Here is a 27,872-nt window from a genome sequence, read left to right as displayed (position 1 = left end):
TTGTGTGATATTCTTAAGATTTGATTTATAACAATAAAGCTGAATAAATGATATACTAAATTAGAAAACAAAAGTCTCTTTTATACGCACTCACATTTTGGCATTGACTTTTAACTCAAGCAAGTATTAAATTCCTTATCAATTATTGTTTCGGGTTGATATGAGCAATAGGAACAAACTCTACAGATACACATTCGAAAACCATTGGAGGTTTTTTTGCTTAGTTATTTTTTATAACTATGACATCATTTATATATTGTTTTCATAATAATTAATTGATTTAAAAATACATGCGCGTCTTTTAAAACTCGAACGGAAGAGTTCAAATTAATTCTATTATTTAGAAGAATCGCAACAATAGTAAATTTTTATCAATTGCCTATTTATCAATTATTGATTCGAAGAATCATATTTTATTTGTTATGAAAAAGTTCTAGTTAGTTCTAGATATAAATAATAAATTTAAAAAAATTCAGAAACAAAAGCAAAACAATATTCGAATCTTTAGTTGTAATGTTAGATAAATATTATCACTGTAAATTATTTGTAAGAAGATTAAGTAAACTGACTATGCTAAAAATTCAACTTATTGTTTAATAAATATATTCTTAAAGTTTATCAGTTATATAGATAAAAACTTAGGACGTGTGTGAATTAGGCTAAGTTGATGCTGAACCAAATGGGAAATTTTTTGGGATTTTTTTGTATCGACACATCACTACATTATCGGCACAACTTAGAATTTCCCTCATTTAGAACGCAACTTAGCCTAACTCGCACACGTCCTTACAGATTAACAACAAATCGGTGCTTCGAGATTGATTACCAGCTAATATATCATATGACATATAATATTCAGTACTAAATTACCTGGTTAATGGAACCTTTTTCCATTAAAATAAAAGAGAAAGAGAGTGAAAAAAGTTTGGGAACTTTTTTTTATCTTCAGTTCAAATTTCTTTTGGATATAATGTATAATCTCACATTCCTATAAGTCATTAGTAATGACAAACTGTATATTACATTTTCAACAGACTTCGTTTTTGTCCCTTACGTTTAAATGGATGTATTCATTCATTTAGTATAACATTAATTTGATACTAATAAATATAAAGGAATATTTGTAATCGTCAAATGTTTTAATGGTAATTCGTCTTTTATTAATAATATATAGTAGACTGCACTTAAATCTTATTATTTAATATTGAAGTGCTGCTTATTGTTTTAGTGACTTGGGATGTGAGCTTATTATGTAGCATTACTATTCCAGAGTAAATTTGCAGTTACATGCGGTGTTTTACTTTATTAATTTTTTGGTACTATGTATAGGTAATAGACGAGTCCCTATGCTCCACTTGGAGAGAAGGACAGCAGTAAGTAAATAATTAATAGGTAAATGTAAGCAATAACATTTTTAATACAACTTTGTCAAAGAACACTGCCAACTCCTCATGATTTTTGCTTGGCAATATTTTCGGCGTTACCAGAATATTATTTGAAATGAGTTCTTTAATGGTAATAAATATTATTTCCTTTAAAATAACCTATCAAATAAAATTAGAAATGCCAAATTTTTAAAAAAATAGGAATTATTGCTTGAATTCGTCAATATCTCTAAGTATGACCCCAGTTGCTGAAAATAAATAGTAAAGTCTTAAATTTGTAAAAATAATAGGTTTTGAATCAAAAAAATCATGTCATTTTAGTAATCAAAATCTTAATAAAAGTCATCTTAATAAAATAAGGAAAACGCATGGACTTAGAATCTATGAGTATTAAAGATCAAACAAGTATTGACAACTAGCGGTAAAAATTTATGTATATCGGTCATTCTTTTACTAACCGGACGTATTTTGGCAAAAAATGACCTCATGACGATTTGCTTAAAAAATTTTCATGAACTCCTTTCATGAAATAAGAAAACCCGTGTATCGGGAATAAATTTTATAATTTTTTTCTTAGGAAAGACGGATCCACGGGATTTGAGAATTGGCATTGTGGACACATTTTCAAATGGTTATATTTCAGGCTTTATAAATGGTAGGAACCTGAAATTTACTGCGTTTTAAAGATAATTGATTAAACTTTTAAGAAATTGTTTAAACAATTAAAACTATTTATATTTAAGTATTAATATTAACCGTTAAATTTCAAAAAATATTTTCTCAAAACACATCCCTAGAATTTTCATTTTTTATATTTTATTTAGAGTCAGTTTTAAATTTTTCTGCGAAATAACAATTTTCCAGATGGCATTACTTTTTGAAATATTTTAATATTTTTTTTCCCATTGAATGAATTTTCAAAGAATATACTACAAATATTCTTATATAACATTTTTGATTTCGATTAGTAATAAAATTCTACAAGAAACCCAAAAATTTTAGACCGATATTGTCTTTTAATAATTAATTTATCCTTCACATCACACCAAACACATACACACGATTTTTCAGTTCAAGAAAAAAAAATTTGTTACACAAATTTTTCCCTTTTACTTGTTATTCAGATTAATCAATAAATTCTAATTAAAAAAATTGATTTGTCAGGCGTCCTACACGTTATTCATACGCACCATAATACCACGAAATAAATTATTACGGTCACGACTTAACGGTACAAAATGCATAATTACTGTTGCTAAAAATCTTGCTTTAGAAAAAGGAATCTTAGAAGACACAAATCCAAAAACTTATCCATTGCTAATAAAACAAGTAACCGATGCGGTTTCAAACTTTTTCAAATATGATAAAAACAGTCAAATAATGCCTGGGAACATTTATATATAAAAAAATTATTCCTTCTATTTGTCTATATATACATTTCCCAATATTTATATAATTAAATAATTATATAATAAATAACCAATATAAATAATTCTTATTTATATTGGTAAACTATTTAAAATATTCTGAATGTATTAATTATTGGGCCAACACTGGCTGTACTGGAATGCCAGATCAATCCATGACATAGATGGAGCAAGCTACTAAACTCTCTGTCTGTTTCCAAAAATAAGTTTTACATTTGTTGTCCACCAATGGTGGATCTACCATATGTTAAGCTGATAAGAACAGATACTACATCTTAGCCATACGGCCGGAAAGCGATACCTTTTAGTTATTTTTGTTGTAATATCATACAAATATAATTTTCACTTAATAAGAATTATAAATTAAATAGTCCACGAAAAATTTTTTACATATATTAATAAAATAATTCTCAATCAGTTTTCATAATTATTTTAATGAGACTTACGCAAATATATTGATATTATTGACTCTAACTCTTCCTCAATTGTCGAATGAATCTTTCGCCTTTTACTAAAGATTTCCGTGGGGGTAGAGTAATGTTGAGTACATAGTAATTTTTTGTTATGCCTAGCTCAAAAAGCCGGGCAGATAAATAATGCATTCAATATTCTGTAATATATATATTCTATTCAGGGTTTGAAATTGCAATTATTTTTGACTTCGAAAATAAAACAAGCAAAATAATTGGAAATAGTAAAAATAATTTCAAACCCTGGTATATACATAAAACACATAGTACAAAACACGATATATCTATATATAATTAAAAAAAATTAAATATGTACTTAAATTAAAATTTAGATAAAAAAATGTTTATAAATAAAATATTTAAATTACGAATTACGAAACTAAAATCAATTTATATCACACCCTGTAGTTGCAAAGATTTATAAAAAATATTTTGCATACTTTTCAGATATTTTTTTAAAAACAATTTTAAACTTTTCTGTATTCCTGAAAGCATATCTATTATAATAGATTAAAACCGTTCACCAAAAAAATATTTTTAAATTTTAATATATAAAAAATTTAAAAACTTATAATTTCGAAATGATTAACGCATTTAAGAATATAATAATATTTATGAATAATTTATTTATGAATTTCCATAGTCCATAATTTCAAGTACTGTTAGCAAAATGGGTTAAATTATATGAGAGCTTCAATGATTCAAAATATAAAAAATGCTTGACCCTGACAAAGGACAACATTTGTTATCAATTAGTTATTTTTATACATTTTAAGTTAGTTGCACTGTAGGTGAAATGCAAATGGGATTTATATATCTCCAATAAACTCTTATATGAATTCTTATTTTTTCAACTTAAAAATTTTTTTTCAAACCTAAAATTTTACAAAAACATATAATTGTTTTTGTTAGCAGTTTATCAAAAATCAATATAGGTAAATAAATATTTATTTATATATATAGAAAATAATATTATTTATTAGATAATATAATAACATAGTATTTTTTATAATGAAAAAGTTCTTAAGTTTAATGTTATTCTGGGTTTTTAATAAAACAGTAGCACAATGAGCCTATAGGCTTAAGTGGATCCCCTTGGGTTCGCCAGTATAACCTAACCAAACCTAATCTAATGTTATTCGCAACAATGTTGTTTTTACTATGTTGTACTGGTGTTTAATTTTACCTTCTGTTCTTTGTTCTCGCCTTCTCTCTTCTTATTTCTAGCAATAAAATTTGGCTATCCACAACTTCCACATGATGGTTACTTCCAAACCAGAACAAAGAGCGTATAATAAGATCACGAATTTATCAGAGCGATCGGAGTAGAATATCATATTCTCTTGTAAATATTTTTTATATAAAATTAAAATAAAAATATAAATAAAATAAAATAAAATAAAATAATTTGCAAATATTTTTCAAATAAAAAAACTTCACATATATTTAAAAAAATATTTACTTCAAGTTAACCGCAGTGATAAGGATATTTTCAATTAAATTTATTGACATGAAGATTTTTTGATTATGATAGCTCTATGAACATGAGTCTTTAAACCTTCAATCCTTTGTTTAACATGTGTTAAATTATGTGAACTTAATAACGGCAAGACATATGAACAGAAGATGCAAGCTGATTACTGTTAAAATTTGGATTAATTTACAAAAAAATGTTACGATATATCGAATAGTTTAGTTGAATTCGATGAAACACAATAAAACTAAAATATAAAATTAAAGTAATAAAAACTAGTTTTTACTCTAGATGAAATTTACGAATTTTGCGTAATTTGATATATTTAAACTTATTTTTTGAGAAAACTTTGTTATTAAAATATTTGCAGTGGTAGTACATTTTTTGAAATCAGTAGAATCAGTAGAAGTACACAAAAAAGGTGCTAAATATATATAAACGTCTATTAAAAATATGATGATTATTATTTAAAGTATGTATAAAATATAATATATATAATATATATATATATAAAACTTTTATACTGTATATATAAGGACCGTCTAATATAAACTAAATTAAACTCTAATAAAATTTAATTACACTTTTCATTCATATAAAAGAATTTTGAGGAAGTAACCAAAAGAAAACGCACATTTTTAATTTTATTTCTAATCCTAAATTTTTATTTTTAATTTCATTTTTTTATTTTTTATAATCTTTTTCCTTCATTATTTATTGTGTATATATTATTTATCTTTTTTTTTTGTTAGTTTTTAAGCCAGTTTGAAGATGATGCAATAAAAGGGTTTTTTCCTTTAACGCATTTTTAAAATAAATAAATAGGAAAATAAAAAAATAAATTTACAACTGAGGCAGTGATTCACAAAACAGGTAACTGAATATATTTTGCTCGAAAAATATATTACGGAATTCAAAACTAATAAGAAGTATATATTCAAACTTCCAGCATTTAATAAATACAATGTAATATTATATACAATCAATTTCAAAAATTTAGTTTTGAGTTTATTTATAGGCAATTAAATATGGTGTTAACACGACAAAAATATCTGTGAACCTTTTTTATTAAAAATGATAAAATTATTATAAATTATATTGTCCTAATACTTTGTTCAGACATACCTTAATTTCGCAAAAATCTTAATTTCATCTTTGTTTCAGCGAAATTAAGTTGTTTTTTCCATAAAAAATTTAGTTTTAAGGTTAGAACGAAATTAAGAAAAATGGCCTTAATTTTGTTGAAACTATGGCTGAAATTAAGGGACATTTCTAATGCAATTATGCGTAAAATACATTTTTAGAGATAAAGTTTTTTTTAGATACAGTTGAGATAACGAAAAAGGGACATTTTTTTTTAAATAAATATCAGTGATAGTTGACTTTAATAAAACGGGGAAACTATTTTGAAAATAGTGCAAATTTTTAAATTTGAATATAGAGAAAGAACTATAACTGTTAATAATTGAAAATAGAGTGAAAAATAATAATTCACATACCTGAAATTCATTAAAGCTTATAAATCGAGTGTATGCCAGCCTTTATATTTATAACAATCAGCTTTTAAAATTTCTCTGATACAAATGGTTTTTGGAGCATATAATTTTTGACATTCGATTTGTAAACAAAGAATATATGATATCCTTAATTTTGGAACGTATGAACACTTTCAAACTCAAACTTAATTTCATTTTTATGAAATTAAGGAAATTTGGCTGTCTGAACATAGTATAAGACAAAAAATATATTTCGAATACAAAACATCAATTGAAACCCTTTCAAAATTGATGTACAGACTAGTGTGTTAATACATAAAGTTTGCCTTATTCAAATTTAGAGTTGTGACAAACTCAATATCTATTGTTTATTAAAAAACAAACAGTACACTTACTGTGTTATTATTTAGAACTGAAGCATAAACCGCTACTATATAAATTAACTTAATTATTGTAAATTGTTGTTTGCTTTCAACACTTGTTTGTCGATAAAATATTTTTATTATTTGTTTAAACTACATATTTGTTCATATGTACTAACTTTTAGTTTTTCTTTAATGATATAATTATAAAATATTCTTAGGCTAGAGAGAAAATAGATAGGCTATGTTTGAATCATAGAAGACTTATGTTAATTTAATTGTTATATTTAACTTATAATTTAATTTTAAATAAATTTTTTGACATTTTGTTATTTACAGACATAAAAATACTTCTAAAAAATTAAGGACAAAAATAAAACTTAACGAGCAATAAATAAAAATAAAAAAATAAATCAAAATCAATAAAAAATTAATATTTTAATAATTTCAATTCGTTTTAATAATTTCGTGAATAAATAAAAAATGCTAAAAAGATTATATTTCAAGTAATTGTTAATAATAAATTTAATTTAAAATATCCAGTAAATAATTTACGTGATTCTTAATCAAAAATATACACATATAAACAAGAGAAGATACAAAATGATTATCTTGCAATATATCACATTTAATATTCTAGTCTTGAATAAATTTATAAATTTATCAATAGATTTGTGTAATCATGTTGTAAAATCGCATTTTTAATGTCAGTTCTTTCAAGTCTTGTGTACTGAATTCTATCGAAATTTTTTTATTTGCAAAGTCATATTTAGTCAGCGATAATTCTACGAAGGGTCTTTTATACATTCTTAACAGACTCGCTGTGAATTAATTAGATCGATTTTTAGGAATGATAATTCAAAGTCTTTAATCTCGCTACAAAAAGAAATTGAATGACTAAGCCGAAACATTATACGAACTATAATGTTTACATATAATTGCGATAAAGTAATAATTTGCAAGTTTCAATTTTCAAAAATTTATTTAAATTCATTTTTATTATTTTCACGCTAAAAAATCACAAAATATTAGTGACATGCAAAACAGTTTATTACGTTAGATACTTTTCAAAAGAAATTTTATTTGCGTCAAAATCTTGTATTAATTAGAATAAATTTCTGAAATAAAAACAAGCTAATAAATAAATTTGTAGTAGGTCATTAGTAAGGGCCGTGACATAAATATGCAGATTTATGTTACTTAAAACCGAACAATATAGCATTTTCGAACTATGCTGATATTTTGATTATAATTATTATGAATACGTATGCAATAAGCAATATAAATTAATATAAAGTTTAGAATTCAAAGTTTAAAAAATTATTATTATAAAACTAATGAAACACATGTATTACGCAAATGAAATCGTTATGGGTTTTTTTTTAAAACATAAAGTTTAAAAACCATTTTACCATTTTTAATGAGCCATCTTTTAAAAACGTTTAACACTAAAGATTTTTAACAAAAGATTCTATAATCTTTAATAAATAAAGAATAATAGTTTCCTAATACAATATAACAGATAAAATCTTTTTCATCATTATTACTAGGAGATCTAAGATTTTTTGTGATTTTACGTATATCTTATTTTTTATTTGAAACGGGCTAATTCTTCAAATAATACACAACTTTTTCAATTATTTCAAAAAATTGTATTTTTTTTTCAACAATTTTCCGACTATATGTTAATCTACATTCATCTTCAGGAAACTGATATAACATTTTTATAATACAGCAACAATACAAATGACAGAGAAATAATTATACAATATAATAACAATAAATTAAAGGTATATGTAGATTTACTATTGTGATTGATCAAACTGGCATGACCCTGTATAGGTTTTTCTTTATTCCCTAAGTGAAAATTACTAATTCGAGAAAGGCGTTTTGCAGTCAATTGCAGGCATACCTAAATCATTCTATTATAAATTTATAGAGGATTAAAGGTGCCTTTTTTAAAGCCTAAATTTTAACTGATAATTTTTTTTGTGTTTTATAGAATTCCGGATACTCTACACTGAGTATATAATATTTCAAATATAGTTAATATAGTTTTGTATAAATTAAATAAATTCGAGTTTGTTGAATTTGTTTAACTGAGAAAAAATAATTGAAAAAAATTAAATCCAGCTCAATATAGAGTCTTGGGACTTATAAGCATGTGTTATTTGGAAAATAATTCTATATATATACGTTTTTTGCTGCTTATTTATTTTTTGATATATTTTTTTAAACATACAATAAATAGTTTTCTGATATTTAAGATGAAAGAGTGTCGGCAATAAATGTTAGATTTTCATTTTACTTGCGCGGTCTGATTGATCAAATTATTTTGGCGGATTTTATCCTTTAAATATCATATAAACCCTTTCAACCCATATCTACGTTTTTAAAATCATTGCCAAGACTGTTGAAATTATAATCACTCTTCAAATTCAATGTTGTTAAAGAGATCCGGTAAGGAGATATGAAAGATTGTTTAAGATGTTAGCGAAGGCTATTTGCGAGGTTATAATCCTCGCTATATTATTAAAACTATATTATTATTTAAATCCCTTTATTCACTTTACATAAACTTAATTCTAATCGCAGTATCGATTTATAGATTTTAGAGATAATTTCTTTTAAATTATATATTATCATGTCGATTTAATTAATAAGCTATTGTATTGATATTCTTAATCCTATTGTTACTCTTAATCAATGTAATTATATATTATTTTATATATAGTACCTTCTGCTACTCCTTCAGTAATGGACCTTTTTCAGTAATGTTATGTTGGTACACTCTTTTTTGACATATGGTACAAATTTGAGCGCCATCTGTCAATTAGTTTGTTTACAGCAGCTGTTAATGTGAGACTACCTCAAGTGCATTTAGTGATTTTTACTATGGAAACTTCTTGCTGTAAGCGATTTTTTGACCAAACACGGCACCACTGTCATCGCTCAGGCACCATATTCGCCAGATCTGGATCCGTGCGAATTTTTCCTGTTCCCGAAACTCAAATTGCCCCATCGTGATAAGCGTTTTGAGTCGATTGAATTGGTAAAAGTGAATTCAAAAGGAACTAAAAGCCATACCTGCACGGGCCTACGAAAAGTGTATGAAAGATTAGGTTAAGCGTTGGCATATGTGTAGAACGAGAAGACTTCAGAAGGAGCATATTTTGAAGGAGATAAAATAAATATGGAATAAAATTTAAATTTGTGTATTTTATTTACAAAATCCGAATACTCTTTGAGCAGAAATTATATACGAGTATATTGTTAAGTTATCGCCTGTAATGCGTGTTCGTATTTTGTACAGTGAAAAAAACTTCTTGACTTGAGAATCTATATGCTTTATTTCGTCAGTTGTATTAAAATTCTAGTATTTTATTCAGAGCAGTTTTCCGAAACACCACACAACTCAAATAATTCTGACTGACTTAAAACACCAATTGACATAATGAAATTAGTTTCAATTATTCCATTGCTGCCAAGATTGAATTCGTAACAATATATTCTCTTACTATATTTAATACTATAATTAATACTAATAATATTAAATACATTGTATTCGCGTTTATGTTTTTTTATAGTATATTGAATTAGTCACTATTTATGTTTATAATTATTTTTTTCAAATAAAGATACTTATTTGCAGCTTTTTATTTTTTTATAATAAAAAATTATATAATTTGACATCATAAACCGAATCAAATTAAACATAAGATCACAATTTTAATGGAAATTAATAATATGATCAATAAAATTTGCATACATTAAACAAAATAAAATTTATTTACATTTATTATTTACATAAATATTTTTTGTTTTTATCTTAATTAAACCAAACAGTTGGCGCCATTAATTTTAATAATTTCTAATGAATATTTTTTTAAAATCATGAAAAACAAATAAGTTAATCTTAACATGTGAATTATAGAGTAATATTAATATTATTAAATATTAATAAATTTATATAAATTTATTGTTTAATAAACGATTTGATTACTTTCAGTCATTATTTATAACTAATCTGCATTATGTCATATGTCTAGTCTAGTCTAAACTAGATTGAAAATGAAGTCTATAACTAATTAAATTAAAATAAATTCTAGACAGATATTTCAAGCATTTCAGCATATTAATTTATAAAAAACTAAGTAAATTTTGTGTATTTTATTAACAAATTCCACAAAATCAAGTAACCGAAAATTTTGAAAAATATCTTTAAATCAATACAAATAAGAAGAAAATTATAACTAAAATATATGCAAATTGATTCATTAAATTAAAAAACTTTTGTTTGCTTAAATTTCTTTGTTTTAGAAAAAAGTTTAAATTTTTCTAGTATATAAATATATATTTTTTTTTTTCATAAAGATATATAAGACATGTTAAACTAGCAAGCGAAAAGTGACTTAATTTTGTATAACTTTTATTTTTATGTGTTAAAGTCATGCTAATTAAAAGTAAATATTGACAAAATATTTTTTATTATTTGATCACAGTCCTACAAAGTGAAAAAACAGATTACTAAATAAAAAATAAAAGTGATATGCAAAATTTATTTTTACGGTAATAACAATAAAGTTTTTTATGTTGGAAAGTTAATTTTTTAATTTTTATTGCGACTTCCAGACTAATTTTACTACAAAAGTGACTAATTGAAATAAATAAACACGCGATTTAGGTTATAATATATAAGATTACTTTTTTTTATTGTTGTAATTAAATAATAAACTCTTGAAGTTTTGAATAAATGAATTATTTTTGTTACAGCGTTTTTGCCATAAATCTGTATAATATCAATCCAACAAATATATGATTATTATTATTCGACAAAAACTATTAAAAGAGTAAGCGGCTTTATGAACAAATTTAATGAAGATAGACTGTCAATGAACAAACATTATTACCATTTTTCTTGTCGTAAATACATATATTATTATACATCCACCTAATATAAGAAAATATTTTACTAATTTTTTTTATATTTTTTTTAGACTTTTATTCAATACAAAACTTAAAAATTTTTCTTTCTGATTATCATTTATCATCGGAACTGTGAGTCAAACGTATTGAATGTTTTCGCTTTTCAATGCCAGCCTTAGTAGATAGTTTGTGTTAAATACTGAAAATACTGTATATTTTCCTAACTTAAAATATCAACTTCTTAAAAATAATGCAAAAAAATAATGCAATTATATAGAAAATGTTGAACAAAATTTATTAGAATTTAGTTCAAAATATTTTAGAATAGCACTGGTTATGTAGTCTGTAGGGCATAGAAAGGAAGGATTTTAAGTTAAAAGAAAAATACAGTTTAAACAAATTAAAATAACATTTTTTATTTTACAGATGATTTTTTAGCTATGATTAAAATAGATTTCGATCATTTAAGGCTCTATTTCGAATGGTCGTACTATAAGCTTTCAGATTGTTGAAGTGTTCTTCAAGTGGAAGTGATCACTATTAGATAAGATATAGCTTGTCTGAAAGTTGATAATAATTTTGACAGGAATATATACATATTATTAAGCAGTCAAGGTGCTTTAAAGTCTTTGATTTCAGTCCCATTTACATCTAGGATGGTTTTTGACTGCTACACATCTCTAAACGAGATGTCGACGCATCTTAACATTTCTCTAATCTGGGTTCCTGGTCCTAGGGATATTTTTGGCAATTGCAAATCAGACAAGCTGAATAGAAAGGGTGCTTCAGGACTTCACTCGATACACCAAAATAATTTGGATATACCGTTAACTTTATGCAAATTGTTACTGAATTCTTTCTGTGGTGAACTTTTTAATAAAATATGGGAGAACTCAACGATATGCAGGTATCTGTATGCAATTTGGCTACGTTCCCCAAAAAAGAAATCCAATTCTTTCATTGCGATGCCCCGTAGAGATGTTAGTCTTTTAATCATTTTAGATTAGGTAACCACTTTAGGAGATTGTATCTATCCTTCAATTATACCTGTCGCAGATGTGGGGAAGACGATAAAATTGCCTCTTATCTACTTTGTCTTTGTCCAGCTCATGCACGGGCATGAGCTTCTTTGACCCCTTCTTTGAGACTCTTGATCAATTACAAGACCTCCCACTAAACAGCATTCTAAGCTTCGTCAAAGGTTCCAGGTGGTTTTAAAGGCTGACTCTCTCCATTATACTTTGAATCGCCGGTATAACCTAACCTAACCATATGAAATTAAGTAATAAATGTTAAATATAAATTTTTAATGGTTAAATAATTCATTTCATTTTCTTAAGATTTCTCACAAAATTTATAGGTCAAGGTGACCTGAAGCAAAACAAATATTGCAAAAAAAAACAATCAACAAGATTTCAAAAACTTTATTTTCTAATAATTCCAAATATTGTCTTAAGTTTGTTGTTTACATATTAGAACTGCAAATAGGAAATTAAGAGCTATTCACATAACAAAGATAGTATATAATAGTAATAACCGGCATAAAAAAATGTCTTTAATGGTGTTCAAAAATTTATAAATTATTCATTAAGCAATTATGATACAAGTATGTATGCATGTCCATAAAAAAGATGAGTAACGCCAATGGCAGAACGCATGTTTCAACAACAAAAGTATCTAGTGAAGAATTTTAATAGCTTCATTACTATATAGTATATATAGATATTTATATATTTCTATATTTATGTATATATTTTGTTATTTATTTATGTCGGAAGTTTTTTGTGGGTCATTCTCCTAGAGTAAAGCAAATGTTAAGTAATTTTTCTTATCAATAAACAGAAATATGTTTTCTATAATAATAGCAAATCAATCATTGTCAATAAAAATATTTTGTCAATCAGTATGGAAATTATTATGATATACGTAATATTGTACATATCATTGAGATGCACTGAAAACTTCCTATTAAAACAACTAGCATAATTCAAGCGAACTTAACTAGTTTTGTACACGCGACTGCATCATTATATGCTAAAGTCTATACGAAAACTATAATTATCATTAATCAATTTTATCATTATCCATTGATTTTTACTATAATTCATAATTGGCAAAACTTGATTGGATTTATATCTGTATCTGTTGCTAATTTTAGCACTTTAACATTTTACTTTTATGTTAAATTTTGCTTTTATAACTAAAAAAATTAGTGACGTTAAATTTCAAAACTAGATCACCTTCAACAACAGCTGCCGGTAGGTGATAAAAAATTTATTGATTGGGAAAAATTGAGAAAAAAAAGCATTTTAGAATTATTATTTTTATTATTAAATGATGAGTATGCAATATTTAAACAATACAAATTCAAATCCTGAAAGAAGCATACAAGCTGGAAAGTACGTTTATCATTGCCAGTTATAGTGTGTATGACGATAAGTTAATACTAACTGCAAGCTATGAATTATATTATTTTTGAGCTATATAAAATTTTTATTATGACAGATCCAATTTTCTTCGTAATTATTTAAAAACTCTTTCGGTACAAAAAAAAAAGTTCAAAAAAAATACTGCCTAAATCGCTAATATATATGTCTACAATGTTAAATCAATTTTTCATAATAATTAATTATTATATTCGATCTATTTATCAATAAAAAATAAATTTATAAAACATAATCAAATTAACATTGCAAATAAAGGATATAATACTTCAGCTTTGACTATTTTAAGACTTTATTAGTTCTTCAAACTAATTTTTAGTTTCATCTAAAAAATTGATATATAATATATACTATTATTGATATATATACAATATCTCTATAATTGATATACAAATAGACTAACACCATTATATTAACTTATGAAAAAAGATGGTCAAATAGCCAAGCACTCTTCACTTTATATAATTCTTAAAGAGCATAAATATTCGCCAAAAATTTCTTAAAAAGTATTAGCTTTTCTCTTTATTCGATGGTCACGATATGTGATCGAGTACATATATATAATAGGTATATAAATACAAATATATATATAGGCTCACATCATATTGTAAAAGAATTTTATTTTACTAAATCAAGATAGTTCCGTTTACATTATTATTTGGTAATGAACAAAAAGGTTCAGAACTGAAGATACAGAGCAATTCTTTCAACGATATTTCAGCTCACCACACTCAAAAATCTTGCAAAAGATTATCGTGAAAGATCTTTCGTAAAGGCAACGGTATTTTTCAAGACTGAAAAAGACCATTTTTTGAAACCTTGAAAGGTTTTTCTGAAGACCAAATGAAAGATCGGCTAAATCTTTCGATTGTCAGCTATGATTTTATTTATAAGCTTTATAGCTTTATAAAAATTTTAAAATATATTTTTTATATATATAATTATAATGTATATATTTTTTAAATACTTAATTGAATCAATTTAATCAAAATTAATTTAATTAATTGATTAATTGTAGGAATAGAATAATTATTTCTAACTTTATTTTTAATATGACGCAAACGTTAATGAATTGTTTGGCTTCATAAAAATTTTAAAATATATATATTATATATTTAATTATAATGTATATATTTTTTAAATACTTAATTTTAATATTTATTTATATTAAGTTAACATTGATTTATTTATCTATTTATTTATTTATTTTTATATATTCAAGCTATAATTTTAAAACTAATTAATTTTTTTGCCACTGCTATTGCTGTTAATATAAATTAATTAAAATTGCTGTCAATAGCTGCTACCATTTCATTTATGACATGAGTTATAATCAGTAAATAAATATTTATGTATAAATAATAATAATAATAATAATGAATCATACTTCTGGCGTATTTTCATCACATTTGTATTTAAATTCAATTGTTTACTTGCATGGGGTAGTGATTAGCAGCTGGTTTTTAATTTCACCACGAAAGAAGTAGAACAAAACAGCTTTCTACTACGAATTATATATGATAAGACTTATTTTGAGATAGTTAAAAGATTTTACAAACGATCTTCCGGTCGATCTTACGAAGATCTTACAAAATACATTCAACGATCATTGTCAGAATTGTCCTGATAGTTTCTAAAAAACACATTTTGAAAAACATTGTGGTCTGATACAAAACATAACGCAGTCCTTTGGTAGTGAACATAAGGACCACACATTACATATGATATTACACAAATATCATAGCATTAGCATTTTATTTGGTTTAGTATAAATGGCATTACAGAGGTCAGCAAACCCGGAAACAAAAAATTCATGTAATAGTTTTTTTTTTTTTTTGAAAAATGGCACTTACTGGATTCAAAAACTGAATATATTGTAATTCTTGTAAAGAATTTTAAAACGCTATAAGTACATTAATTTGAGTACATCGAGAAAAATTCGTATGTAAAAAATAAACTATTAAAAATATTACACATAGTATTATTTTCATTTCCATTTCAACAATTTGGAGACTATAAAATTTGAAAAAAAAATATTAATTTAAAAAAAAACACAATCACTTCTAGGAACGAAGTCAGCTTTCAGTAGAGTTTCTTACACGCATTTTAATGAGACTTGTTAATAATATTAAATTTGTTATTGCAAGTCTCAAAATTATTTTGTATACTTTATTTATGAATAATAATGTTTGTGTGTATCAGCAAATCTATAAATTGAGTAGTTATGTGTAGTAAAAATGTTACGGGCCAGTTTTGAACTGAGCATTAAGAATTTAAATACAAACAAAATTCGCTAAAGAGAAACAACCGCCAAAAAATGAACAACAAAAATTATATGAAATCAAATAAATAAATAATTATTCTATAAATATGTAGAATTGTAAAATTTATATACAAACATCGTATTGACAATAATAGAAGAGACGCGAAAATGTTATAAATGCTGGCGTTTGTCCAGAACTGTTTAACAGTTTAACATTGAACTTGGCCAAGAGTTCGCAAAAAGTGTTTATTTAGTGTGTTTTCGTAAGGCGATAGAATATCAATATTTTTGGAGGAAAAATTTTTGGCCATAAATGTAGCGTTAGAATTTTAGTTTTAGTAATGAAATTTTTCTAATTTTTCCACCATTTTTATATATAAAAATTAATATTACTCAATTATTCGGTCTACATAAATTTATAATAAATTTGACGAAATTATTTAATAAAAAAAAACTAATAAAAAAAATAAAGAATTTTAAACTGTGTTTACGCCTCTTTTTTGTCATGTTTAATGCCAACAATTTAAGCCTTTTGGCAGTTTGGTGCTGTTCCTTACTAGCCGCGTGCTCCTGCAGTTCTAATTTTCGTACGTTTTTAAAATGTGTAGTTCTTGCACCTTAATTTTTAAATTATTCAAAAAATTATATTTATTATATTTTTTTTGGCCTATAGCCGCTGATATACCGCGTTGTCATGCTGGCGATACAAATTGCATCACGCGTACATCAATGAATTTGGTGCGTCAATATGCAAGAACAGGATATCCAGAGGCAGCTTTCCCAGTTATTGAACCTTTTCTGTTAAAACGTTTTGATATCTCCGATGGTCGTGAGAGCTCATTAAGTTTGAAATTAAATTTTAAAGATGTTCGTGTTGAAGGAATTTCTGGAGTGCAGATCGACAGAGCAGTGTGAGTTTTTGTACATATTGAGTAAATTATTTTATTTTTAACATTATTTACTTTCTTTTTATTAAAAAAAACTTTTTAAAGAATTTACTTGCTTACTTACTGCTATCCTTTTCTCCTAGTGGAGCATAAGGCCTCATGGCATATTTTTTAAACGTATTTTTAAAGAACATGTGACAGTAATGCTACCTTGTTTTAAAATTACTTCATTTCTCAGGAAATTTTTGAATAAAATTTAAAAAAATTTTATCCTAAATTTTGTGTTCAATTTCTTATATAAAATTTGCTAAAATTTAGTTCTTGCAAAACGTGATAAAATGCAGTTTTCGTGAATGACTAAGTATTAGATTTGAAAGTTGTTATATAATTAATGGTAATACAAAATTAAAATCAAAATTTCTTTAAATTCATAAGTTATATTGTTTAATATACGAAAATCTTAAAATAATGAAATTTTTCTGAATAACTTTAAAAACAAATATATGTTAATATATTCTTACTCAACTTTTAAAATAGTATGCAATAAATTTACATACTAATATCAATATGTTGTCAGATTTGATTTTCAACAAGCTTATTAAATGACTAAAATTATGTAATTAATTATTTATTATATAATTAAGAATAAAAATTATGAATTTGTTAAGCTTAAATAAATTAACAAAATTATATCATGCACAAATTCTTCCATAAAAATTTTATGCAAATATTAAATTTTTCATCTATAAGATCTGCAGATATCTAAAAAGAAGAAGCAATATTTTGTATATTTTCTACAGAATTGTAGTCTAGTTAAAAAAATACTCATAGGCTGAAGTATCCTAATTCATTTAGTCAAAATGAAATTAAATTTCATTTCATTCGAAACTTTTATTTAAAATATTTTTAAAGTAATTCCACATAAGAATGACATAAATTATTTAGTCTTAAAGACATAAATATACGTTTGGTAGACTAGTAATAATAGTACTTACATCTTTAAATTGAAATGTATGTATTTAACCAAACCCTCTTAAAAAGCCCTTTTAAAAATCTTAGCAAAAATCATAAAATAGCATATGTTTAATCCATATACGACTGATGTAATTTTTTTGTGCAACAAGTCTAGAGTGTGAAGAGTTTTTATTATAAAAAATTTATAATAATAAATATTTGAGATATGTCTACCACAATCCTTAAGTGAATTTTTTAATCCTTTAATGGATTACCAACTAATAGTATGTTATTTACATAATATTACATGCTATTAATAGTATTGTATTATAACATTTAGACTTCTTGAATCTCCTTAGCATATTTGTATATGAATTTTGTATAGATTTTGTATGAAAAATAATTAGTTGCTATTGTGAAATACAACAGTCTAAATAAAGCATAAAATATTGACAAAAATCTTCTGTTTACTAAACTGAACGTAGTTAAAGTAGTAATATATCAACTTCTTTCATTCAGTAAATTCTTATTTATTTCTATTTTTATGTATAATCATTTCCGTTTAAATTGAAGCAATAGTTTAGTAGATAGATGATAAGCAAAATGGCTTAGTAACATAATACTATTCTGCTAATAACTAATAATTGTTAGTATTATTGGAATAATCAATCATTTAAATATTTTTTCAGTAAATATACTATATACGTAAGCTAAATGGTATATGATTTCATATGTTGAATAAAAAAGACTTTTCAGTTAAACACTACTTTTACATCGATAGCATTATCGTGTTAAAATATTTAACCATTTTACATTTGATTAAAATATGTAGTGAAATCTGATATGAGTACATCAAATTTATATACTTAATTATTTTACATTAATTTGATCTTAGCTCTTAATATATTACAAACATATTTTAGTATATTTTCGGTTGCTTTTCAAGAGTTCGAGATGTTTCTACTCTTTGTGATCCTTAACTTCGGCTATTTATTTATACCTAAACTGCGATCTTTTAGGTATAACATCTTTATATATAATTTAAAGATCTTCTTGTAGTAAATTTGAAATTATAAATAAGAAAAAAATAAATAAGTTTAAATATAAATAAGTTTAAACGAAGAAAAAACTGTGATTTAGCAGCACATTTCTATTTTCAATATATATTCAAATGTCTTTTTATGACTACCTCTCATAATAAATAAGTAATAAATTTAATTTTTTCTCTGAAAATGAACCAGAATTGTGTAATGCTTAGAGATCACATTAGGACATAACTTTCAAAAGTCTTCATACAAAAATTACATTTAATGAAATTATCTCAAAAAATAAAACAATATTCCAGTTGTGAATAGTTTATAATTTTAAATCACTTATTATTATATGATTAATTTAATTATTAAATTATTATAGTTATTTTAATAATAAAAATTTAGAATATTTTACATACGTTAGTCAAATATCATCAAAGAAGTGTTTTTTAAAGTGATTAATTTATAATACACATAACTTTTCATAATCCAATAAATTGATTTTTAAAACAAAAGCATAGTCATTATTACTTAATTATAATATAATACCTATAAAACAACAAGTTTATGATTAACTCAAAAATTCCAAAACTAGAAGAACCAGTATACTGAATTATATAATTATTTAAATTATACGATAAATGATATAATATAAGTTTATTTAAAAAATATGAATGAGAATATAATTAATGAAATTGAAATGATATATCGGACGTACATATGTGTATGAGAGAATTTTTTTACATTTAATTCATAAAATATTGATTTTATTAAAAAATTTTAATAATTTCAAAAATTATACGTTCAGAATAATTTAGTTTAAATAAATTTATTAACATTATTAACCGATGCATTAGTATAAGTGAAGGATCAAACAAAATAAGTCAATATTAAAAATGAAAATAAATATCAAATATAATTCTAAACAAAGCTTATGAAGTTAATTATTTAGCAATCCAAATATAGGAATTGTATATTTTAAAATATACTAATTTCAAATATTTCAAAATTTTTTGTTTTTGTAGTGGCTTTGACCGTGATCCATCTACGAGTAAATTTGAAATGTATGGCTCGTTTCCGAAACTACAAATGCGCGGTAAATACACAGCTGATGGACGTATTTTAATTTTACCTATTCGTGGGGATGGCGATGCTGATATAACAATCATTAAGCCAAAATTCTCAGTTAAATTCAAGCCATCCATAATAGTTAAAAATGGAAAAACTTATATAACAGTAGATAAATTAAAGGTGCTAATAGAACCTGAAAGGTAAATACTGATATCTGCAATATAAATAAAGTATATTTTACAATTTATTTTTATTTATTATTTTTTTAGAATGTCAATAAGCCTTACGAATCTTTTTAATGGAGACCAAGCTTTAGGAAATCATCTAAATCAATTTTTAAATGAAAATTGGCGGGATGTCTGGAATGAACTACAATCATCGATACATGTGGCTATATCGGAAATCATACGAAGTATTATAACAACTGTGGCTAGAAAGTTTGCTTATGATGATTTATATCTAGAGAATTAATACTTTAAATTATTTCAAATAGAATTTATTTATATATATTTGTTTTTAATATCTCAGCATACATATATACATATGTAGAAGCGAATATATTTAGTTAAATTGTTTCAAATAAGTATATTTAGGTCTAATTGTACACAACAAAAAATGAACAGCATTTGTAGTATACATAGAAATAGTTCACTAGATAAAAATAATTTTTAGACACGTTGATATATAAGAAAATAATTTTAACTATTCTAATTAAAATTTATTAAAAAACTAATACTTTATTATTTTGCGGTTCGGAAAATGAATGAATAATGATAAGCATTTTATTTTTTTTTTTAATTTTCTGACGAGACTTGCAATTGTGATTTCACTTAAATATTATTATAAAATTGTTAATGCATAATCAAAGTCATATTTATTATAATATGAAGTTTATAAGATATTTGATATAATAAACATAAATATTGATAACTAACCGTTGCGTTTTAAATAGTTCTATTGTCGAATCGCTGTGGGTGCTTTATAGTCTCAGATATATTCTCTGTTACATTCCACTTTTTTTTAATTTAAATAAAAAAAAATTCCATTTTTAATAGTTTAAATATAGACAAACTTCCATAACTTAAAGTAACATTTTACAAAGAAAAGGAAAAGGAAAAGTTTAAGGGTTTACTTAAACTTTAATCCTTTTCACACAGATCCTTATTACCATATATCTACCGTACACACTTTTATTTTCAGTTCATATACCTTTTCGATATTTACTACATAAACTATCTCCACTGGTTCAGTTAATGTAAATGTTTAATAGTTTTTCAAAATTATTTATACACAATGTTTTAATATTTAATATAGATGTCCTTTAGAGAGTATTCTGCAGTATTAAAAGAATAATGAAACTCATGCAAAGAGGCTTTCAACTTATTATTAATGAGAAAAAGACTTCATATTTAAATGAAAATACTAAACTTAAATTCAATCAAATTAATAATATAGTAAACCTAGTCGTAAGTTTTAATGAAATATGAAACTACTTAGAATTTAAGAAATTTGTCCTAGTATTAATAAATTAAAAACTTTTATTATCAGTTTGTATATCCATTATCAACGTTTGCTTACGGTTATATGGAAGTTTATGAGCTATACAAAACTATAAAACTAAGAGAAGTGAAAGAGTTTACTGAGCGAACAAAAAAAACAAAGCTCCGGGAGAAGACAGCATACAATATGAATTCATTAAATATTCACCAGATGACCTCATATCAGAGATAACAATTGCTTGTAATGACATGTTTAACAGCGATATAGTTGACGAATCGTTTGTGAAAAGCATAATATACTCCATATATAAGAAAGGTAGGATTACCGTGCAACTCCCGAAGAATATCCTTTATGAATTGTGATGCAAAAGTGATGATGGGTGTAGTAACAGACTGGCTAACAAATTGGACCTAAAGTAACATGTTAGAATAATAAACGAATTTCAGGCTGGATTATTCTACAGTGGATAATATTTACAACTTGTCATCAATAGTACAGATAAATTTTAAAAACAATAAGAAAACGCATACATTTTTTGTAGATTTTAAAGCAGCCTTCGATAAGGTCTCTCGAAAGGCATTAATTTATAAGCTTCACGCAGTTGGAGTTTTCTAGAAAATATATATTCGAACACTAAATGCGTAGTATGGACTGGGAGAGACCTATCTAATGAATTTCCAGCTGTAAGTGGGGTGAAACAAGGTTATTTATTATCACCAAACTTGTTTGTTCTTTATCTCAATGAGTTACATGATTTTTTGGAAGGAGGCATACACATAGAAGAACTAAACATTCAAACTTTAATGTATGCCGGCGACATTGCCATACTGACTGACGATATAACGACGCTGCAAAAAAGGATTTATAACTTGGAAGCATCTGCCACAGTTGAAATTTAGAAGTCAATCTAAGTAAATCCGCAATTATGGTATCTCGGTAGAGAAGAAATAAGAGTAGTAAATGAATATTGCTATCTAGGCGTGACAGTGACAAACTTTAGGAAGCATGTAGAGAAGAGAACTATTGCAGCTAAAAATAATATAAATCTCACGTGGAAAAACTTTCTTAATAAAACCAACATACTTATAAAAGCAAAATGGAATCTATATCTAGCAATAAGTTGAGCAATACAAACACATTGTGCTCAAGTATGGGGTTGCACTCTGTTCGAAGAGGTAGATAAACTCCAATTATACTTCTTAAAGAAAATGTTAAGAATGCCACAATTTACGCCAACTTATATTTTAATGTTAGAGACTGGGCCGGAAGATGGACATACGTTAAAACTGCACCTCAATTACATTTTCAAAACCATGTTTATATATGACGCCGAAAGATTACCCAATCAATTGACCAAAACATTGTTAAATCTTAACCTTTCTTGGGTTCTAAATGAGCTGGGAAATGATTGCGATATAAATTAAAATCAACAAACAGCATTGCGAAGACTTTGGAAGGCAAATAATGAACTGCTGGTGACATTTCTGAAAACTGATTTGAGAGACAAATATATAAGAAAATCTCAACAAACCAACGTAGCGTTAAGTCTTTATAACGTTGGTTCGTTGAGATTTTCTTATATATTAGGAAAGGAATAGAAACATATAGTTGATAAAACATATATTACAAATATCACCTGGATACTCAAAGCAAGAAGTAGCACGATACAGCTAAACGGAAACAGATTTAATGTAGATAGATCTGCGATTTGTAGTATGTGTGATTTAAATGAGACTGAAGATATTGTACATTTTCTTGGCCGTTGTCCAATTCTACAAGAGTTTCGTTTAGCTTACTTTAGTAAAACAATTCTTTCTTATGAAAACGTTATAAATATTTTAAACGGATCTGACATAGAATGGGCAAAAGTAGCAGAAAATGTAAAAAATTGTATAGCATACCGGTCTTATTTAATATCAAAATATAATAATTACTATATATTTTATAGCTCATCTATTATTTATAACGTGTATATATTAGGTTACCATTATACTCACTATTATACAACTATTTGTAATACTACTATTAAACTATAAGTCGACGGACGACATGTGTCACAGTCGCTATTTTGATTATATTTATTTATATCTTAATTTAAAATTCACTAACCATACTGTAAAAATGAAATTTTAAAATAAAAATAAATATACATACATACATACATATATCCATTATCTACTATACGAATAATTTTCACTGCTTAAGTTTGAGTGCTTTAGTTAACAATGGTTTTCTATAACTATTAAATAATTTTTTAATATTGTAATTATTCAGTGTTTAAATGAATAATTAATATTGCTTTAGTTGATGAAATAGAAACTACTTAGAATTTGGAAAGATTGTCTTCTTTCCATGTTGCTTAATTGTTAACTTATTTATTATAAATTTTATAGTTAGTTATTTATTATTTGTAGATTGAACATCACCTATTTATCGTTTTTAAAGCATCATCTAAGTAATTTCTGTGATATAAAAGATGCATAATAATATGTATATAACAATACAGTAGTGGCTCACAAATTAGAACTGTTATAAATTCGAATTGACAGAAATTAGAATCAAAAAACTTTAATACATTGTATGCACTTTCGGTTCTAATTTTTGAGCGAATTCTTCTTTCTGTATTTTTTTTTAATTTTGTATAAATCAGTAAATTGATAAATGTTATTGTTTGTACTTTGTTTTAAAAAAAATAAAGGGGGAAATTCCCAAAATGCGCACATTAATGAAACGCATTTAGAAATGCAGTTTGATAATGATAAGTCAAATAACGTTAAAGATGACGTTTTCAATCCCACACCAATTGAATCGAATCACACTTTATATGTCAAAGTGTTATATCTAAAGTGTTACCTAAAGTGTTATAAATTTTTGTCATTTCTTGATTGAAAAATTCACTCCAGATTTACCAATCAAAAACGAATGAATATAAGGTAATGCATAATACCTAGTGTAAAAAGGTTTCCTATCTCTGTGCCAATTAAATCTTTTTAATAAGTACGTCATACTTTTAGGCATTTAATTATCGAGCAACATTAAAAAAGAAAAAGATTTTAGAAATAAAATAAGCTTTTAATTTCATTTTCAAACTCACTCACACATTTAGAAATGTACATAACTCCTAACGGTTCAATAACTTGTACATAAATTCTTTACATATATTTTTTTCTATAATACAAACTTAAACAATAATATAATGATTATATATTATAAATTTATTATATTTTTAATATAAATTGTATAGTTTTTTCTTTTACATGGTTACCATATCACATAAGCTTAGTAGGGTTTATAAACTGTTCAATAAACAAGTTTATTGGATAAAAAAAACAAACTTCATCGGGAAATAAGTACAGTGCTGCGCAAAAGTTTAAGAACACCTCAAATAAAGAAACCAAAATTAAAATATAACAACTTAAATTTAGTTGTTTATATTATCTATTTCTCATGTGCATTAAAGCTAAAGGATATTATTTTAAAATATAAAGTGGTCTTAAATTGATCTACAGCTGATTTTAACTTTAAATATATTTCGAATTAAGAAATAATAAATTTATAGAACAAAACTTAAATTATAAATTACAACAAAAATTAAATTAAATGTGAAAACCATTTTATTTATTTGTTTTAACAAAGTACACAAAAATATATATAAATTTTTTATATCTTCACTATAATATGTATATTTTATTTTAAAAATATTTAGATGACATGGAAATTAAAATATCTTTAGACGCTACTGCTGTTAAGAAACCAATTATATCTAAATGCGTAATAATTAATATTAGATTGAATTGTTCTTAAGTTAGATTTTAAGCATCAATTTAGATAATAAATAAATTATTTTACATAGCTAAATTGTGTCATTTAATTCATATTTTAAGCGATTTAGTAAATGTGAAATAACTTATTTTGAATATTTATGTTAAGCTGAGGCAACAACTTAACTGGAGCAACGGTGAAATATGCAACGTTGCATTATGCACTGTTAACAGTGTTCCAATTAATTTGTTGCTGAGGTAGCGTTTAGTAAAGCTTCAAACACTACTATTCACCAGTTAGAAATTGCTCAAAGCCAGGCTCTGAGAAGACTTTTCAAAGTTCCTTGGTACATTAAGACGAATGACATTCTCAGGGACCTCAATATTGATCCCATCAAAAAATACATAAAGGATAGAGCCCTGAAATGATTTGCGAAATCTGACAGACTTACTAACACCGCGTTATCAAATCTCAGAATGGTTACAGGCTCCTCGGGGAGGTATGCATTTCTGAGGTCAATTATTGCTTAGTCTGATGAAGTGATAAACGATAATCCAGTCAAGGCGCAAAGGGGGGTTTTGAAGAAACCTCGCAGTTAATAGAGAGTAAAAGTGCTCAGGTGCACTGACTCAACTAGCCTCAACATAATAATTAATGCACAAAAAATTGCATAAAAGAAATTGAAGCAATAAAGAAATTAATCAATTAATTAAATCTATTCTTTGATTCTCATCGAAAACCTAATTCTGCTTTATATACCATAGAGTAAGTTTCAAGTACTTAATCTATAACCAATAATCAATATTCAATAAGTTAAAGTGCTTATTGAATACTATAAGGATTAAGGCTTTTCAAATATATAATTGGAAAAAATTGAGTTATGATTATGAAAACTTATTTAATGGGGACGATATTTTGGGTGTTAATATAAATATATATCTAAATTAGAAAAAAAATTTCAACGAATTGAAACTGACACTTGTAGAAGCTCTTAATAAACGAGTTTTTATTTCATAAAAAACAATCCCATATACAGAGTTTTTCTGAATGTGAATAAAGTAGACAAAAGTTATACGATTATCGAGTATTATAAGTTTTAAAAGTTAATGAGAAGACATTATTAAACAGGATAAACTTTTTCGTATTATTTACATAGAATAAATAAATGTATTGAATGCTTTTATAACTTCTTTTCTGTTAATCTGTAACATTAACAAAATGTATATATTCGGAAATATGATTAACGTAGGCAATTAATAAGTAACACAATAAAAACAAAGTTTATTAAAAATATATATTCTGAGTTATTTGCTAAAAAAACTTTCATATGGGTCATTTTCTTACAAACCGGACGGATTTCGGCAAAAAACTACCTCATCCCCTCCGATTTAGTTGAAATTTTTTTTATAAGCTTCTTTCATAAAATAAGAAGACTCGTATCTCGAGAAAAAATTTTGTAATTTTTTCCCTTAATATATCGATTGTCAAAAGAGTGCCAGAAAAGAAAGTAAGTGTTTCTTTTTTTAGTGGGCAATATAAAATAGTCAGCATTAGTATTTCAATATTTTCATTTAAACTAACAGAGATCAATCTAAGATTGAAATTTTTCTAGTTCAGCACTTTTTATGTTTTTTTATAATAATTGATATGTTTGATCAAGTTTTATTGATAGTCAAATTAATAAATTAGTTACATTTAAAATTTTGTTCACTAACTGTTTTCTGATGCCTATTAGCCCACATCAGAACATTCTGGTTATACACTCAAGGTACAGGTTTCGTGAATACTGTGAATTTGCAGAAATATAAATAATTCCTTCCTAGTAATAACTTTTAATTGTATTACATTAACTAATAAAATAACTAAACGAAATAACTAATTAAAAACTCAATCAAATGCTTTAAATAACTGCGTTGATCATCAACCAATATATATAATATGACACAGTAATGCTAAATAAAATTAATATAATAATTGAAATAAAATAACATTGTATCATTAGATTAAGATTTATTTTCACATCTCTATCACGTATTCTTACTGACGTAAAGCTAGACTTACAAAAAAAACACCATTTTCAGTTTTTCCAAGATTAAATTCCAAATCCTAAAATACAGGAATAATGAATTCTGGTTCTTTTGTTTAGTCCAACGCAAAAATTGAAATTCCAAATATCTAGTATAAGTATTTTTTATATAAGTATTTTTTCAACATTTTCCAGAACTTGAATTAATATGATATTATTTATATAATACTTTATTATTAAGCTTCACTGAGTTTCAAATTTGAGAGAGAAAATTTACCCTATGGCAGCTTTACTTTATAATAGAGTTTCGTATTTTTAGATGGAAATGTTTACTATGTTTTTATATAAAATTGTATTTCTATAAAGATTAATTTAGTTGTTTTAAACACTTTAA

General features: G+C 25.0%; 1 protein-coding gene and 2 non-coding genes across 3 annotated transcripts; 2 read left to right on the top strand and 1 right to left on the bottom strand.

Annotated features, from left to right (window-relative positions):
- Window positions 1-2,922: 2,922 nt before the first annotated feature.
- LOC119686549 lies at window positions 2,923-3,111 on the bottom strand. The gene has a single exon (XR_005252970.1). It is a non-coding gene; the product is annotated as a U2 spliceosomal RNA (small nuclear RNA).
- A 166-nt stretch (window positions 3,112-3,277) lies between these two features.
- On the top strand, window positions 3,278-3,397 carry LOC119686607. The gene has a single exon (XR_005253011.1). It is a non-coding gene; the product is annotated as a U5 spliceosomal RNA (small nuclear RNA).
- A 13,293-nt stretch (window positions 3,398-16,690) lies between these two features.
- LOC119686262 (protein takeout-like) lies at window positions 16,691-20,712 on the top strand. Its single transcript, XM_038100801.1, has 4 exons — window positions 16,691-16,834; window positions 16,921-17,158; window positions 20,145-20,390; window positions 20,460-20,712. The coding sequence occupies exons 1-4, from the start codon at window positions 16,753-16,755 to the stop codon at window positions 20,659-20,661; spliced, it is 768 nt and encodes a 255-aa protein (XP_037956729.1). The 5' UTR covers window positions 16,691-16,752; the 3' UTR covers window positions 20,662-20,712.
- The last annotated feature ends 7,160 nt before the right edge of the window (window positions 20,713-27,872 follow it).

Source organism: Teleopsis dalmanni, chromosome 2, assembly GCF_002237135.1.
Source record: "Teleopsis dalmanni isolate 2A chromosome 2, ASM223713v2, whole genome shotgun sequence".
Taxonomy (NCBI): Eukaryota; Metazoa; Arthropoda; class Insecta; order Diptera; family Diopsidae; genus Teleopsis; species Teleopsis dalmanni.
Note: the sequence above shows the minus strand (reverse complement) of the source record. Positions and strands in the feature narration are given on the sequence as shown.